Source organism: Rousettus aegyptiacus, unplaced genomic scaffold, assembly GCF_014176215.1.
Source record: "Rousettus aegyptiacus isolate mRouAeg1 unplaced genomic scaffold, mRouAeg1.p scaffold_m13_p_1, whole genome shotgun sequence".
Lineage (NCBI taxonomy): Eukaryota > Metazoa > Chordata > Mammalia > Chiroptera > Pteropodidae > Rousettus > Rousettus aegyptiacus.
In genome coordinates this window covers 4,120,563-4,139,310 of record NW_023416284.1, presented here as the reverse complement: position 1 = coordinate 4,139,310, position 18,748 = coordinate 4,120,563, and the positions used below count along the sequence as shown (strand labels likewise).

The 18,748-nt window shown below is 47.2% G+C and overlaps 1 protein-coding gene across 11 annotated transcripts in view; it reads right to left on the bottom strand.

The window, feature by feature from the left end:
* The window catches only part of PER3 (period circadian regulator 3), a 53,792-nt gene that overhangs the window by 10,244 nt on the left and 24,800 nt on the right, over positions 1-18,748 (bottom strand). For 6 of the 11 annotated variants that reach the window (XM_036228271.1, XM_036228273.1, XM_036228274.1 and 3 more), the window contains 8 exons: positions 17,261-17,382; positions 16,429-16,605; positions 10,700-10,945; positions 9,750-10,306; positions 8,493-8,601; positions 2,981-3,164; positions 2,329-2,479; positions 258-1,351 (listed from right to left, as the gene is read on the bottom strand). In XM_036228271.1, coding sequence (XP_036084164.1) covers positions 1,268-1,351; positions 2,329-2,479; positions 2,981-3,164; positions 8,493-8,601; positions 9,750-10,306; positions 10,700-10,945; positions 16,429-16,605; positions 17,261-17,382 — 1,630 coding nt within the window. In that variant the 3' untranslated portion in view covers positions 258-1,267. Of the gene's footprint in view, positions 1-257; positions 1,352-2,328; positions 2,480-2,980; positions 3,165-8,492; positions 8,602-9,749; positions 10,307-10,699; positions 10,946-16,364; positions 16,606-17,260; positions 17,383-18,748 lie in introns of those variants that run through there. The other 5 variants (XM_036228276.1, XM_036228278.1, XM_036228277.1 and 2 more) reach the window with 5 other exon arrangements.

The following is an 18,748-nucleotide window of genomic DNA, read 5'->3' as shown; positions in this document are numbered from 1 at the left end:
TCGGTGAGCGCGCTGCGTGCTGCGCGGGGCCCGGGGTCCCGACGCCTGCGCTGCGCTCTCCCTGCTCCTCCTGACCCGCGCGGGGTGCGAGGCGTCACCTTCTCTGCAGCCCCGGGGCCCACTGAGCGGGGAGACCGCCCACCGCCGCGCAGAGGTGCAGAGGGCGCTGACCACCGCAGGCGCTGCGACGCCCCACCCAGGACGGCTGGGCTCCCCCCGGCCCCTTTCCCACCGCGTGGCGCCTCCCCGACGCTCACCTCTGTAGAAGGGGAAACTAAGGCAGTGCCAGCCAGCCCTCCCGCGGGGATGCAGACCTTTTTTGCATAAATTGGTTGGAAAGAAAGAATTGATTGTCAGGTTCGGCTCAAACACATTTAAACACAGACATACAAAAACGATATTAATTTTTGCAAAATTTCTGAAACTTTTCCCAATCGTTATTTTAAAAATGAAAACGTTAAAAAGGGAAATAACGTTGGTGGAGTTGGGAGATCTTTTGCTTTAAAATTACGCCTGCAAAAGCTAATTGAAACTCTCCAAGGAGCGAGCTCATGGTGAGTGGATCGATTTTGAAGACAAGACCCAATTTCAGCGGAAGGTGGAAAACGGGAAGGAAAGCATCTCCGGGAACGCAGGTCGGACGCAGGCCTCGCCACGGGGCGTTGCCAAGAGGCCAGTGGGCCGCGCTCGGCAGCCGCGGTAAACGCTCACGCGGCGCGTACCGCGTTGCGGGAGAACTGGACACCTGACCTTCACTGTGGACGGGAAGCGTCAGCCGCGCAAAGACTCATCCAAAATGTACGGAAACCGCCCTGGAAAGTGCCCGGCGCGCAGGCGGGGTCCCCTCACACACCGGGGGGCAATGACTCATGTAAAACGAAGCAAAATTAAGCAGGCTAAGCTTTGGGGCTCATTCCACCGCTATTTCTGTTATAATTTGTTTTGAGGGGGCCCCTGAAATAAAGTTCTGCTGCACACATACCTTTTAAAGGCCATCCAATCTCTTCAGAAGACAGTTAAACTATAAAAAGAGCCTATTGATAGTTTAATACATCAGGAACAAGAAGAAGTAAAATTTTCCATATACAACGCCTGCTTCAGAAAAAATGATGTCTATTAAAAAGTCAAGAAGGAAAAAACCTTAACATTCAACGATAAATTTCACAGTCATGTAAAAGTCAGGGTTCAGGGAGCCACGTGGAGAGGCCCAGTTGTGCAACCGGCCCCCGGTCCCCAAGAAGGTGCGCTGACGAGTCTGTGCAGCCACTCAGCTGCTGTCCCCAGCTGGGTCCGGACCACAGAGGTCCGCAGCCTCGCCAGCGGAATCCTCCTGTTTGCAAGTGACACAGCCCTGCAAGAAAGGACAAGAGCAGGCAGGTTATCTGACGTGATGTCATCTGAAGAGTTTTAAAATCGGTAAAATGCTGGCCGAGCGACCTGCGTCTGACCCCCTCCCCACTCATGTCTGAGAATACCCATTCTGGCCGTTTCTGATTATTAGAAGGTAAATGGAGCAATCGTTCAGCGCTTTGGTGTAAATCATTCTGAGGCTCATTCTTCACATGCCCTTCCACTCAAGAACCAGAAGAACAAGATTGAAAAACAAAGACGCCTGTAGTAACCGGCCCAGCTCCTGCTTTTCGGTGAGGCCACATCCAGCCGTTCCTAAACAGCAGGCACCCACTTCTCTTTAAAAGCGGGAGTGGGGAGGACTCTGATGACGTCTTTACTCCCTAAGTCTTAAAACACACTTTTCTGGGCACCTCGCTTTATTCTCTAGTTATAATTTTTCGATTCACACATCACCTGCCACAGTGTAGTCACAACCATCACTACAGAACCAACTGCTGGGGCCACTGGTAACTTAGAGGCTCACTGTCGGGCTGTTCGCTATGACCTCACTGTGAAGACCTCGTAACAGCAGAGACCACTCGGGTCCCACGGACGTTCCTGCCAGGGGCGAATACCACCTCCGGTGTGAATCTTTTCAAACACGTGTGCATGTCTGAAATGCCAATCTCTTCTACCTCTCCTCCCCAGCCCATCGACATGTCAGAGCAGGTGTCTTTACTGCTCGCCCCATAACATTCCAACCGGTGGGAGAAGCAAAGCACCTGCATTCCAAACCCTGTGCACTGTGAAACCTCACGCACATCACTCAGTAACTGTAGCCAGCGCTTTGCCGTTTATCGGTCCAGCAGGGATGACGCCGCCTGCCGCGGAACTGCGGTGAGGACTGAAGTTTCCAGCGGGGCCACGCGAGGTGCACCACGGGCCTAGGACGCCGCCGGTGCCCACGCAGGCGGCGGCCGCCACCACGGCGCTTACCTGGGTGTCTATCTCCGGAGGGACTGTCTGGCTCTGCAGCCAAGGGTGCTCCGCGGCCAGCTCCGCCCTCTGCCCAGGGGAAAACTGCGGCTGCCGCCGCCGCATGCGGTGCAGCTGGCCCCGGTCTTCTCTCAGGACGACGTCTTTAGCCCTGGAAAGGAGCACGCAAAACCCGCGTGGCCCTGCGCTCTCGTCACGTGGTCTGGGGACAGCCATCCTCTGTCCTGTAGTACGCTGTATGGCGCCATGCTCAAATTAACGGAATCGTTTCTCTGTCAGGCTGGGAAGCCAGACCCCTTTTTCTGGGGGAGAACATCTGCACAGTACTTCAACGAGGCGGGAGGCGACGCGGCGCCCTGAGTTCGCCTCCTCTGAGCGGGGAGGAGCCGCCCCGAGCCGGCCGGCCGAGGCGCCGAGGCCCGCCGCCCTCGTCCCCGCCCTCGTGCTGCGCGGCGAGCCTGTCCGGCGGCTCTGCGGGCCAGGGCCACCGCCGCAGCCGCCGTTCCAGGAAATGACGCGCCACCTCGCTTCGCACGAACCCATGTGAAAACACATTTCTCTAGGGGTACGTGCGAAAAACCTTGAAAAGTCACTCTATTCAAAACCACGCTCAACCTCGCATAAGAGCGGGTCTTCTCAAGGGCTTTCTTACCTCTCGGGGACCTGATACGTCATCAGAATGCACTCGGGCGTCTCTTTTATCATCCTCCAGATGGACTCTTCGGCTGACGCGGGAAAGGCTGCTGTACCCTGCGCATCTCGAGACGGCCGCCCGTTCGGGGGGATTTCCGGAGAATCGTCACTGCTAGTAAAGTATACGCTGCTGTCACTGCTTCCTATCAAACATCAACAACAGAAACAGATGAGAACGCCCGTCAGAGACCGGCTTGCCGAACTGGCCCTCCTTCTTCACAGGCGTGGGCAGCCAACAGTCATCACCGGCTGGCCCAGCTGCCACCCCCGGCGGCTCGGCCTTCCAGGTCCCTGGTCTGCCCAAGGTCTCCCTCTCAGTCCCCTGAGCTACGCACTCAAGGCCAGACCTGCTCCGCGGCAGCTCCACCTCCGGAGTCACCGACATCTCAGCCTCGCCTTCTCGTCTGCTCACTCGAATGCCCGATTCCGAGTCTGGAACGGTGCCCCAGCCGCTCGGCTTAGAGCCCGGAGTCCACCGTTCGATGACGCGCCCTCCAACACCTTAGACTCTTCCCCTCCGACTTTTCACGACCACCAAAGTGTCAACTCCAATCAAGCCAACGATCAAGTCTGTTCTTAGCAAAACCCACGAAACCAAAGATGTGGAGAAAGTCACATAGAACAGCACACAACGGTTCTACGAGAAATTCATCATCGCCTAAAGGATCATCAGAGAGCCCGGCCACCCCGCCACGGTCCTCGGGCCAGCGCGCCCGTCCGTCCCCAGCAACGACGACGTCCACTGCTGTTTCCTCCCTCCCTTTCACCTACTTAAAAAAAAAAAAAAAAAAGGCAAGCAGAAGCCATCGGAAAGGAAACGCCAAACACACACGAACTCCTATCCGCACTCTCTTCTCCTCCTCCTGTTCGGAAGGAAGCCGGCCAGCCTCCCGCCGGGGCCCAGCCCCTCCTGGCCGCTCCGGAGCCTCGCGGGGTGCTCCTTCCCGGCCTCGCATCTGAACCTTCCAATTCTTCGCATCGACATTGGAACAATTCAACCAAAACAAAACAAAGCTCCTCTCTAAATTTTTTAATAAAGTAAGTATACGGTTAAATATAAACAACATTTTCCCTCATTAAACAATCGCTTTAAAGATAATGGACTACTTAAAGCAAAAACAGTAACAATTTTATTGTGGGTTTGTGATACATAGAAGTAAAATATATGATAAAAATAGCTCAAAAGACAAGGGAAAGTGGAAGTACTCTGTTTTAAGATTCTTAGACACAAAGTAATAGGTATAGTATCTGAAGGTAAACTACGATAAGTAAAAGATGCACTTGTAAATCCTGGAGCAATGACTTAAACAAAAAGAAAAAATGGAAAAAGAGAGGTATAGCTAAGAAGCCAACAATGGAGAGAAAATAGAATCATTAAAAGTACACTATTAACCCAGGAGGAGGAGGGGAGGACGGAAAAAGGAAGAAAGAGCAGATGAGACGAAGATAAAATGAGCAGCGAGATGGAAAATGCTAACCGTGACCATGTAAATGGCCTCAGTGCTCCAGTTATAAGGCAGAGACTGCCACATGGATAAAAATGCAGCACCCAACTACGCGGTGGCTACCAAAAATCAAGCTTAAATATAGACACACACAGGATAAAAGCAAAAAGATGGACAAACCCGCCATGAAAGCAATAATCAAAATGAAGCTGGCGTGGACACACTGGTATCGAAGGCGACTTCGGAGCGAGGCGTGTTTCGTGATAAAGGGATCAGTTCATCAAGAGGACACAATGGTCTAAATGTGTATGTGCCTGATAAAGGAGTGTCACAATACATGAAACAAAACTGACTGGACTGCAAGAAAGGAGAGACGACGTCTCGACTGGAATCGGACAATTTAACAGCCTACATTTAACAGTCTTAATAACTGATAAAACTGGTGGGTGGAAAATCAGGAGGTAAAAGGTGGGACCTACGCTATTAGCCAACTCGCCCTGGTTTACAGAAGACACTGCTCCACAACTACAGAACACACGTTCTTTCCAAGTGCACACGAAGCATTGAGAAGGACCAAATTCTAGACCAATAAACAAGCCTCAGTAAATTAAAAACAAACAAACAAATAATGTTTTTTTGACTGCAATTAAATTAGAAACCAACGAAAATCTGGAAAAAAAAATTTCAAACATCATAAAATTAAATACATTTCTAATAACCTATGGTCAAAGAAGAAATCAGAGAAAACTTAGAAAATATTTTACACTGAATGAAAATAAAAACAGCCATATCAAAATCTGAGGGATGAAGCTACAGCAGTGCTTAGAGGGAGATGAAAAGTATTAAATGTTTATATTAAGAAAAAAAAGATCTCAAACCAATGGTCGAAGCTTCCACCTTAAGAAATTAGAAAAAGAACAAATAAAATCCGAAGTAAAAAGAAAGGAAATCATAAAGATTAGAGTAGAAATTAATAAAATACAAAATTAAAAAACAAAAGGGGAAAAAAGCCCAAATGAAACAAAAAATTGCTTCTTTGAAAAGTTAATAAAATTGGTAAACATACAGCCAGAATAATCAGGAAAAAATTATTAATAAGATTACTATAGATTCTACAGACATTAAAAGAATAAGGGAATAATATAAACTTTATGACAATAAATTCAACAACTCGATGAAATGGAAAAACTCCTTGAAAAGTACAACTTACTAAAGATTACTCAAAAAGAAACATAACCAGTAGCTCCTGTCTATTAAAGAAAATAGATTTGTTGTTAAAAAACCTTCTCACAAACAAAACCTCAGGCCCAGATGGCTTCACTGGTGAATTCTACCCAGCACGCAAGGAAGACGCCAGTAATAGCAATTCAGCACAAAGACAGAAGGGGAGGGAACCATTCCCAACTCATTTTTTAGACCAGCATTACTGATACCAAAAGCAGACAAAACACATTACCAGAAAAAAACAATAGAGCAACATTTCTCAGAATAGTTGCAATGACCCTTAACAAAATATTAGGATACAGAATCCAGCAATATAGTAAAAGGATAAAATAGCATGACCAAGTATAGGTTAATTTAACATTTGAAAATTAATTAATGTAATTCATCATATTAATAAAATAAAGGAGAAAACCATATGATTATCTCAAGACAGCATCTTGGCAAATTAACAATAGAAAGGAAATTCCTCAATCTTATTGATAAAGAACATTTATGGAAAACCATATTTCACATCACACTTAATTGTGAAAATTTGACTGCTTTCCCTCCAAGACTGATCAGGGCAGGACTGTCTCTCTCTCTAATTCTATTCAACACCGCACTGGGGTCCTAGCCAGTCCAATAAGGGAAGACAAATAAATAAAGGTATACAGGTCAGAAAGGAAGAAATACAATCATATTTGCAGACAGCAAAATTGTCTATGTAGAAAAGTCCTACAATATAGAACCTACAGATGTGCTACTAAAACTTATAAGTGAATTTAGCAAGACTGCAGAATACAAAGTTCAAAATACAACAATTTGATTGGATTTCTATATACTAATAATGAACAACTGGAAATTGAAACTTTAAAATGTCACTTACTACAGCATCGAAAATGTGAAATCCTTAGGGATAAATTTAGCAAAATATGTATAACACCTGTACACTGAAAACTACGAGACATGGCTGAGAAAAGTTAAAGACCTACATGAAAAGAGAAACACATCATGCTTGTGAATTACAGCGGCCCCCAATCTTTTTGGCACCAGGGTCCAGTGCTCCTATGAGAACCTAATGCCTGATGATCTGAGGTGGAGCTGAGGTGGTGATGCTGGTGCTGGGGAGCGGCTGCAGACACAGATGAAGCTTCACTCGCCTGCCACTCACCTCCTGCTGTGTGGCCCAGTTCCTAACAGGGCACGGATTGGTACTGGTCTGCAGCCCCGGGGATTGGAGACCCCTGAATTAGAAGACTCAATACTGTTAGGGTGACAATTCTTCCCAAACTAGCTGATAGATTCAACATGATATCAATCGAAATCCTGAGAGGCTTTTTTCTAGAACTATTAACCTGATTCTATGTTTTATACAAAAAGGACCCGCAATATCCAAAATTATTTTGAAAAGAATAAAGTCAGAGGACTTAACCCACTAGAGTTGAAAACTTACTTGAAAGCTACATTACTCAAGAGAGTGGGATTGCCCTAATGGTGGCCATAAACAGAAAAGAACAGTGTTCAGAAACAGACCCGAACATATATGACTAATACTGTTTTCAACAAAGGTAATTCAGTGGGGAAAAAGATGAATCTTTTCAATACATGGGGGACGAACAACTGGATATCCATATACAAGGAAAGTTTATAGACCCTCACCTCACACCATACATAAAAATGAACTGAAAATGGATCACGCACCTAATTATAAAAGCTAAACCTATAAAATTTCCAAGATGGGAGACTTCTTAGTGAGTTCTAGTTAGGCAACAGTTTCTTAAAAAGAAGAATACATGAGCACAACCTATTAAAAGAAAAAAATTGATCAACTGAACTTCAACAAAATTAAAAAAAAACATTTTGCTCTTCAAAATGAAGATAAAAATAAAGGATAATAAAATGAAAAGGCAAGCTACACACAGGGAGGACAATTTTGCAAAACAAGTATTTGATAAAGGACTTGTATCCACAATACACACAAAACTCTTAAACTTGATAAGAAACTAACAGGCTACCCTCTCCCCCTAAAAAAAATGAGCAAGAGACTTAAACACATATGATGGCAAAAAGGTACATTAAAATATAAACACCACTAATCAACAGGCAAATGCAAATAAAAGCCACAATGAGACATCACTACATACCCAATAGAAGAGCTAAAATTTAAATGGTGGACAATGATGCCCAGTGTGGCCAGGATGTGTTGCAAATTGGAGCTCTCATAGGTTGCTGGCAGGAATGCAAAATGTTATAGCCACTTTGGAAAATAGTTTGGCATACCATACACAGGACCTAGCAATTTCATTCAGACTCAAATGTTCACAGCAACATTATTCATAATAGCTCCAAACTGGAGACCCAAAAACCATCACCTGGAGAATGGATATCCGTACAATGCGATTGCACTTAGCAATAAAAGGAACAAACTACAGATACAACACAAATGACTCTCAATAGCACCATGCTCTCTGGAAGAATCCCAACGCAAAAGACTGCATGTGGGACTGTTCAATTTACATGGACTTATAGAAAAAACCAGAGTGACGGAAAGCAAACTAGCAGTTGCTAGAAGCTAGAGGGTCAGGGCAGGGCACCGCCTGCAAAGGATCACAGGACTTTCCGGTGACAGAGATGTTCTACACGGTGATTGTGGTTTTGTGCACCTAAATTTGGTGTACTTCATCATATGTAAATACACCCCAATAACACTTACAGAAAGAAAAAAGAAGCACACACTTTACTTCCACGCCAGTGCTAAACCCGACAGCCCGCCACACCGCGCGCTCCTGGCAGCGGAGCTGGACGACTGTGTCGATGCGCTACCTGATGCAGAGCCCGAGCCGCACGGGGCCTCCTTGGGAGGTGACGCTGGGGACAGGCCGCTGGCAGTAAAACGACTGTTCTTCTTCCCACTGTTGCCTATAACGCACTGCTAGAAAGGACACGAAAAAAAATTAACATCTCAAGCAACTTTACAAAATAACTAGGAGATCCTCAACTCCATGCGTTCAACAGAATACAATGGACAGCTGTGACCGAGTAGTGGGCATTTTCAGCCTGTCGCCTTTGCATATATTGGATACTACACGCCACCGACCACACGGGTGTGTGCTTTACTTTTTTGTCAGTTAGAAAATACATACTGAACACTTCATATGTTCTAAGCCGTGTCCTAACTACTAGGAATGTAACAGTGAACGACGCGAAGTTCCAGCTATCCTGGAACTTATGCAGAAGGACTGCATAAACAGTACTTCGTTCCATCCTCAGAATGAACTATGCAGTATTACTCTTGCCATTTTTCAAACAAGCAAACATAGGCAGAGCTAGGTGAAAGACCTTGGCTGAGCTAAGCCACCTAACAAGTGACGGGGCTGGGCTTTGAACCCATGTCTGACTTCATAGACCAGGTTTTGCTCACTGGGATATAGTGCCTGGTGTTAGATTTCTAGTAAGTGCACTAATACCAGACTTTCAGAATTGAGCATATATTCTTGCTTTGGATCATTTGTAAAAAAGTGGATGGGGAGGGGTGGCATTAATACCTTGAAGGAAAGACTAGAGGAAAACTCTGTAAATATTCACACCCCTCTTGGGCCCTATACCTAAATACAGGAATGTCATAAGCAAAGCTCAATCCATCATCTTGCAACGGCTTTTCAGGTCAAGGGATGAAAAGTTAAAGGAAACTGAACGAACGTGAAACTCTAAGCCGTCTGCTTTATCGGAAGCCCTGCGGATAAGCGGCTGCTACCTCTAGAGCCACATGTGACCGCTGTCCTACGGCACGCCCAGAAGAGCACAACCGCCAGATTCCTGTCTTACCAGACCACGCCCCTGTTGTAGGCAAGAAAATGCATTTTAAAGGCGATGAACAAAGTTTAGTGCCTGGATATCATACTTTAAGGGGGGCTTAGTTCATGTGGAACATCTGGAAGACAGCACTGTGGGAGCGACCTCTCAAAGCAGCTAAGGAACCAGGACACGGCAGTTTGTTCCCTTCCTGCTTCTGAAATGGAGCCAGGGACAGGGCGGTCCCACCCGCCCTCGGGCAGGGAGCCCGGTCTCCCTCTGACTTACACACTGCGTGCGGGGGCCAGCGGGCTCCCGGGCCCCGGGTGCGTCCTCCCCGAGGAAGCTCAGCTGCAGTGGGGAGCTGCTCCCCGAGGGGGTGGACGGGCACCCCTCGCTCCACGTCTCCTCCGGGCCCCCGGGTCTGCTGTGGTGGATGACCGAAGATGGGGGTTCTGGGTTCACGGCCACTGGCGACACCGAGCAGGGTGTTAGGGAGGGGTCCGCTGCTCCCAGGAACGGAGTGCACGACGGAGCCAACAGAGGCCAGACAGGGGTGTCGGGCAAGAAAACGGTCACGAACGCCTCCGGGTACGCAGCCGGGAGGGCGGGCACGGCCGGCACGAGGCAGGGCGCCGGGCCAGGCACCAGCACCGCGGCCGGGAACGGCAGGCCGGGCGCGGGCGCGGCGGCGGGCCCCCAGGGCGGTGCGTCCGGGGCCTGCGCCGTGGCGTGGGGACAGCAGGCGTCCCGCGCGCTGCAGCTGCCCGGTGGCGGCGGCTTCTTCCGCCTGTGCTTCCCCTTCCTGCCGGCAGGCGAGCGGCTCTGCCTGGGGGTGGACTCCCCTGAAAGGACAGAGAGGGGCTTGTGAGGAGGCCGGACCCCGCGGGAAGAGAAGGGCGCCGCTGCAGGGGACCCGGGGACTGCGCAGGACTCAACATCCCAAAGGCCGACTGTGCCGACGCGGGGGCCGGGCGAAGGGGAGCTCTGGCAAGAGAGCAAGGTCCCGGCTGAAAGCGGGTGCCCTCGGGGCACACTGATTTCAGCACCTCTTGGCCAGATGCTTATAAACTCAGCTTTTCGGATCTAAAGAAGCCCCCGGATAAACTGTCGAAGGAGTTATTACAGCATCTCTCTGTCGGTTCCACGCAAGCACGCGCATCTCCCAGGACTGACCCAGGCTTCAGGAAATTGACAGCTACGGAATAAATGGAGTATATATTTTAAAATGTAACTACCTTGAACATACGAATATTGAGCTTTGCCTCTGCCTTCCTGCTGGAGGTAGGAGCTGTAGGGTGGTGACAGGATCTTTTCCCGGAATTTGTCCACGTAGTTCTGTTCCTCCATCTGGGTGTGGGCGGACAGGACGGCCTTGGTGAGCCCCACGTGCCTGAACTCGTCGGGCGTCAGTGGGGCTGGGTGCGCGCTGGGCGGCCAGGCCTCGCAGGCTGGGGTGGTGTCCTCCGGGAGGGTCAACTCTGCTGAGGCGGAAGAGGACAGGTTCTCATACCTACCAACTAGGTGCACTTGTTTATTTTCACCAACGTAAATGCCTTTCAATAAATTTTACAAACATTATTACAACAGCTGGAATATAAGAAACTTCATCAACTTAGTATAGAAATCTTTATTTTTCCCACCTTTCCTTATACTCTTTGTATGTACTTTGTACATACATTTTACAGAGCTATAATACTCAATGTGCATACTTATGTACTTGTTTAAATCTTTCCTTTATTGTAAATATTTTTTCTATCTCTCTGAATTCTTTAACATTTTTCTTTTTTTAAATCTCTGAATATGTAATACGTGGTTCAAAAATCAACAAGCGTTAAAAAGGCAGTTAGTAAATTCTCCTCATCTTGTCCACTCTCTGCCTAGTTCCCATCTATTCTCCCCACAGAGATATTTGTAGTTTCTTTATGCGCCTTTCAAAATAAGCACGAATATAGCTTCGCATTTCCCATCCCCATTTTTACCTAGTGTACATGCAGTATGTACACTAGCCTGCAGTATGTTTTTTATTTTATAACATCCCTTTCATCGGTACATAAACAGTTGTCTCATACTTTCTTAAACCATGTAGGTTTCAATTTCGTTTACATACCACAGGCTTATTAAAGTAAGCATCTGTAGATGGGCTTTGAGTTGCATCTAAACCCTTATTTCTTCCAAGTGTGAAAGCTGTTATGGGGAACACTGGTGGGTCCCCCAACATCCATTCCACCTCCCCCTGCTGCGCGGTATCCCAGTGGTTCGGGCGGGCCGGCCTCACGCTACTTCCTGAAGGGGAACCTGCTTAGTCTAAACCAACACAGCTGACAGTGGACTTCTCATTCTGGCCAAGATGGAGTAACAAGGGCTGAATTTACCTTCCTGCATGAAACGACTAAAAAAATGAACAACATACAGGAAGCAGTAAGTTTCAAGACCCTGGACATCAGGTAACAAAGGTGAGTGATCCCTGAGGGACAAAGAAGTGCGGTGAGCCCGAGGACTGCCCTGGCTAGCGCAGGTGTCACCCACGGTCAGCCAGCCTGACCTAGTTTGCACTGACAGAACAGTCAACTCAACAGCAGCAGAATAAACATTCTTTTCAAGTGCGTACAGAACATTCACCAAGACAGACCACACTGCAGGCACAGAACACGTCTCAGTAAGTGTAAAAGAATTCAAGGTTTGCGTGTTTTCTCTGACCACAGTGGGATTAACGGGTAGAGATCAGCAGCAGAACGAGGTCTGGCAAGTCTCCAAACACGAGGTAGCTAAATAATGGAACGCAAAAGATATGATTTCAAAGAGATGCCGAAAGAGGCATGAGGCAGTATCGGAACACGATGAAAATGAAATGAAATATACCAAAATGTGTGGGATGCAGCTAAAGGTAAAAGAAAAAATTATACTAAAATCCATTAGGAAAGAAAAATGTCTGAAATCAGTAACTTCTGCTTCCATCTTAAGAAGCCAGAAGAAGAGCAAGATAAACAAAAGGAAGCAGAAGAAAGGAAATACTGACGATCAGAGGAGGAATCAGTGAAGCAGAAAACAATAAAGAGGAAAATAAATTAAAAAGTCGATGAAATTATAAATTCTTTAAGAAAAACAATAACATGGACCAAACTATCGCCAGACCAATCAGGAAAAAAAAAAAGAGAAAACACAAGTTACTAATTTCAGAAACTACAGCGGGACCATCACGAGAGGCCTTACAGGGACCAAAGGACCAGTAAAGGAACATCATGAGCAACTTTATCCCAACAAATTTGACAACTCGGACAAAATGGACCAGTTCTTTGAAAGACACGGTTCATTCAATAAGTAGACAAGCCGAATAGTCCTGTATCTATTAAATTGAATATGTAGTAAAAACTTCTCCATCAAGAAAACTCCAAGCCCAGATGGCTTCACTGGTGAGTCTGAGCAAACATGTAAGGGAGAAATCATAGCAATTTTACACAGACTCATCTAGAAAACAAAAAGAGGAGGAAGCACTTCCCAGTCATGCTGTGAGACCAGGCTTGCCCTGGGACCAAAACCAGACAAAGCCATTATAAGGAAAAAAACAGACAAAGCTACAGACCAACAGCCCTCATAACCAGAGATCTAGGATCTTATGAGATTTTAGCAAAATGAACCCAGTATGTAAAAAGGATATAACACATCATGGCCAAGTGTCATTTATTCCAGGGATCCAAAGACATTTTAACATTTAAATACCAATTCATGGACTGAAAACCTAAAAAAGAAAAACTTTATGATATCTCGGTAGATGCAAAGAGATTTGACAAAGTCCAACATTCATTTCTGATAAAAAAAAATTATCAGGAGATTAGGAACATAGAGAAACTTCCTCAGTTTTATAAAAGGCACCTTTGAAAAACCTACAGCAAAAATTATACTAAAATCCAATGTTCTCTCTCCAATCAGGAAAAACACAAGGAGATCTGCTCTCACAATGCCTACTCAGCATTTATGGGAGGTTCAAACCAGCTAATAAGGCAAGAAAAACAAATACGAAAGATCCAGATTAGAAGGGTAGGAGTAAAACTGACTTTCACAGACATGACTGTACATAATTCCATGGCATCTGTAAAAAGCGAGTTTAGCAAGGTTGTAGAATAAAAAACTAACATGTAAAAATCGATTATATGTCTCTACACTAGCGACAAAAATTGGAAATTGGCAGTAAAAGGCCATCCTTTCTGTAACATGAAATAATCAGGGATAAAACTGACAAGACGTGCAAGGTCAGCACACTGAAGCCGCCAGACGCCGCCGAGGAAACGGACCGACGTCCAGGCTCACGCCCTGGGCGGCTCTGTACTTTGAGGTGTCGATTCTCCCCAAAGTGATGTGCAGCTTCGACACGGTCCCAATCACATTCCCTGCAGGATTATTTTTAAAGACACTGAGAAACTGATTCTAAAGTTTATATGGACAAAAGACCTAGACTATTCAAAGCCACGTTGTAAAAGAACAAAGTTGCAGGATCCTCATGACCCGACTGCAAGACTCACTACGAAGCTACAGGAATCGGCCGACGCGGAACCGGCAGGAAGGAACGGTCAGTTTCGTTCGTCTTCTCACAGAACCAGCTTCTCGCTTTAATTTTCTCTACTGTCTGTGTGTATTTCGATTCCTGCTTTTCCCTTTATTCTTCCTCCCTCCTGCCTGGGTTTCCTTTGCTCTTTTTCTGCTAGCTTCTTAAACCGGAACTCAGCCTCACGGACTGCAGACACTTTCCGACATTAGCATTTCGAGCTATGAGTCCCCTGATGAGCCCCGTGGTGTCCCGCGCAGTCTGCTACGCTGTGCTTCTGTTACCACGGGTTCTGAAATGTTTTCCAGTACTCTCGTGATTTCCTTTTTGAATCATGAATTATTGAGAAACGTGTTGTTTAGCTTTTGGATGTTTGGGTTTAAACATCTCATTATTATTGATTTCTAACTGAATCAACCCTAATTAGAGAACACAGACTGCACGTCGATTACTGTAAACCTGAGAACTGCATTACAGCCCAGCACAGTTCATCGGTGTAGAGAGGGCGAGTTAAATTCGCTGTGATTAGGGGAGGGCCATTCCTCTATTTAGCCCTCCCCACGTCTGCGTCCTGTCTCGGAGGCCCCGCTGTTAACGACCGCAAGTGCATGGCTGTCACGTCCCTGGGCTGCCGGCATGAAGGGCGGCCGGGAGGCCTGTCGCGAGGCCTGTCGCTGACGCCGGCGTGGCGGCCGCCTCCGCTCACCGTCGGGATTGCTCTTCGTGCCCCGTCCGTTGGTCTCACCTCATTTGTTCATCTGCATTTCAGTCGCACTTGCCGGACGGCATATAGTTTTGGGTCTTGATTTTTTTCACTTGTTCTGACAATTTCTACCTTTTAATTGGTGTTTAGTCCATTTTATGCAACTACTGATGTTGTTAGGTTAGAGCCATTATTGGTTCGATACATTGTTTTTGTTGCTGTACTTCTTCCTTCCTTATACCCTTAGTCCTGGTAATTTAAGTATTTTTAAATGTTACATTTTAATTTATGCCTTGGTTTTTTCAGCTAATCTTTGTATTTCACACTCCATCTTGATCCTGCAATAGTTTCAAAAATATCCGTAATAGCAAACGTTTCTGGAGAGTAACCGTCAATGTTTGACTCTATTCTGCCACTTGTCTGTTACGCGACTTTGGGCGAGTTAAGTTCCTTAACCCGTTTGTGCCTTAACGATCCAAGTAAAAATGGAGAAAATAACTGGCAGGGAGGCGCGTCCGAGCCCTCGGACCCTGCTGGCCGTCAGCCAGCGTGTGAGCTGCGGGAGCGCAGGCTGTCCGGAGAGCAGGAGACACGGCACCTGCAGCTGCGGGACGTCCAGGCGCTGATGCCGTGCTCTGTCCTCGGAATGAAGCGGCCTCACACGTGCTGAGACCAGGTAAAGGTCAGGAGAAATGGTTATCCACAACTTTCCCCTTAAATAAAAGTACATGGACGTCAGTATAAATTCTTTCAAAATGGTCATACGAGACCTCGGTGTGAAGCGGGGAGCGGCAGAGTCAGAAAGCGAGCGTTTTACGCTGGGCGCGGCCCGGCCCGGCCGTGTCCCTGGCAGCTGCCGCCCGCACGGGGCCAGGGCCGGGCGGACGCGTGTGCTGCTCCTGTCCTGCGCGGCCAGCCCACGGCCCGTAAAGCTGTCTCCGGCCTAGCAACAGAGTCCAACCCCGCGACAGCTGTGTCTCTGGCCTGCCCCGCCAGCCTGCCCCCCGCCTGCCGACACTATGCTCTCCGCCTTCGAGCGTGGTTGGGAGGGTGACGCGCTAAATCCCTGTGGGGGACCGAGGACGCGGATCGCACGCAGTGACAGCGCACCGCCCATTAACCAACGTGCCGCCGAAGACTGGCCAAGGCGAATCAGGGGGGACCCGAAACCTGCCTTAATGCGATCGTCACCGTTTCTTCACCTACCGAATTGTTCTAAGTAACGAAAAAGTAAAAAACATGGGAGGCACAAAAAGAGATGGAAAGAATAAGGTACCAGGTCATTCTGCTGTTAAACGACCGGTGTTTCAAACACTCTCCTCTTTTTGGCCCTCAGAACAAGACGAACACTTCGGTGCGTACGTACGACCCACGCGGTCACAGCTACAGAGTTTGAAGCACACACCTTCCTTCAGGGCCAGCAGCAGTGACTGACTTCCTGCAATGACAGCGACTAACACGAGTCGGCAGCTCGCTGCATGTCAGTGTTCCCAGCGCTTTACAGGTGTCAGCCCACTGGACTGACAAATGACAGAGATACGGTCCAAAACCTACGCATGCGACCAAAACAAACACGACAATACTTCCGAAAATACTTTAACCGAAGGAAAGAAGACAGTATGATTTTGAAGTTGTTACTAAGTAAATGGCACGTGACCTTTGCCTTCTCACAGCTGTGTGTAGTGTCGAATACGCCGCCAAGGAAAAGGTAGGTGTGGCACCTGACTCCGGGGGCGGGGCGTGCACCATGGTGCTGCTGTAGCTGCACTGGCTCACGCCGGAGCCCAGGCTCGGGGCTGCCGTGGTCGGCGTCCGCGCAGCGCGTCCTCTGGCGTCTGGGGAGGGTCCGTTAGTCGGCGGGTCCGATATGGGTGCAGCTGGGACCTGAGGGTCTGCGGCTGGTGATGTAAGAGAAACTGAACGTGAGAACAAAAATTCCCCACAGGACAGGACCTAAAAGTTCTGTGTGGATGAGTTAACAGAAGTCAAGTGGAAGTAAATCACTTTATAACCAGTAGTAATACTGAGCGGGGAGCACTATGCGGGAAGAAACCTTCTGTAGAAAGACAGGCAGGGAAGAGCTTAGGCCAACCCTGACCCCGCCGCATACAGCGAGCCGGGGACGAGCTGCCAGGATGGCCTAATGAGGGACGGGATGAACTAGCAACCCGGTAGCTACAGTAGTTGCAAGGAAATTTTCTCCTCTAAGTCATGACACCAAATAGGAAAAATGATCTACCAGTGCCCCGTGTGTAAGGAGTGCTCCTCTGAGAGAGCAGATCTTTTCATGCGTCAGAAAATCCACACTGCTGAGAAGCCCCAAAAACGCAGCGAGTGTGAAAAAAAAAAATTCCCAACAGGAAACCGAAAGACACACACTTTCCAGACATTTGTAACTGACAAGTAAAAACCTATGGGCCGTAAAGTGGAACGGGAAACTGGGATTATTTGTGATCCAAATGAAATGACTGAAGTCAAGAAATGAAAGAGGAAGAGAAAGTGGAGGCTTCCTTAACAGTGCCCTTTCTCTCACTGTGACGGGCGCTCCGTTACCTTGCGAGGCTCGGCCGTCACCTGCCTTGTGGTTTTGCCTGTCTTCTTCCGAGGACGACGTAGTATTTGTCCAGGATATACACTTTCTTTTCAAAGCTGGAATGCTGTAGCTCCGCAGGTATCTGCAGCAACATAACTGGGTCACGTATTCTTACCTGTCCCCTAACTTTGCCATTTCCCACCTTTTCGCTGTTCTCACACCACTTGTTTGGGATACCTGTACTTTTAGTTATTCACCGAATAAATCTGACATGTAATATTTTATGAGTTTAAAGTACATAGTGTGCCACTTTGATGTGTAATATGATCACCGATGCAGCAGTAATCATCACCTTACGTAATTACAGTACAATGCTGTGTATAGCTATCACACTATGCGTTAGATCTCTATGGCTTATTTGCCACTTGTCACGAGTTTGTGCCCTTAAACATCGTCACCCTTCTCCCCCAACCCCATCCCCTGGTCACCCTCATGTCACTGTTTTTTACGGGTTTCACTTTTTTAGAGTCCACATGTAAGTGATGTCATACTAGCTTTTCTCCGACTTTTCCTGCTTAGCACAGTGTGCTCGAGGTCCACCTATGTGGTCACGACTGGGAGGAGAGCCTCCTTTCTCATGGCTGAATAATATTCCACCGCCTTTTTTATCACCTGTTGAAGGGCATCTGGGCTGTTCCCATTCCTTGGCTATTATCAATAATGCTGCTATAATCATTGGAGTGCCTTTATCTCGTCAAAATCCTGTTTTCTGTTCCTTCGGGTATATACCCAGAAGCAGAAGTGCTGAACTGTACGGCAGACGTATTTTTAATTTTTCGAGGAACCTCCATATTGTGTTTCATAGTGGTTGTACCAATTTACATTTCCACCAACAATGTATAAGGGTTCTCTTTCCACCACATCCTCACCTGCTCCCACTGTCTGTCTTCCTGGTGACAGCCATTCTAACAGGTGTGAGGTGATATCTCACTGTGGTTTTGACTGGCATTTCCATGATTAGTGATGTTGAGCACCATTTTCCCAGCACCATTTGTTAAAGAAACTACCCTTTCCCCATTGGGTATTCTTGGCTCGCTTGTCAAATATCAGTTGCCCATCTATGCCAGGATTTACTCCTAGGCTCTCTACTCTGTTCCATTGGTCGATTTATCTATTTTTGTGCCTCATACTGTTTCTATTACTATGACTTTATAGTATAGTTTGAAATCCAGAAGTGTGATACGTCCAGCTTTGTCCTTTTTTCTCAGGATTCCTTTGGCTATTCAGGGTCTTTTGGGGTTTCACACAAATTTTAGGATTGCTTTTTCTGTTTCTGGAAAAATGCCTTTGGTGTTTTGATGGGGATTGCATTGAATCTATAGAAGGCTTTGGGTAGAATGGACATTTTAATATTAACTCTTTCTATCCGAGAACACAGGATGTCTGTCTTTCCATTTGCTAGTGTCTTCTTTGATTTCTTTCAGTAAAGTCTTGTAGTTCTTGTTGTA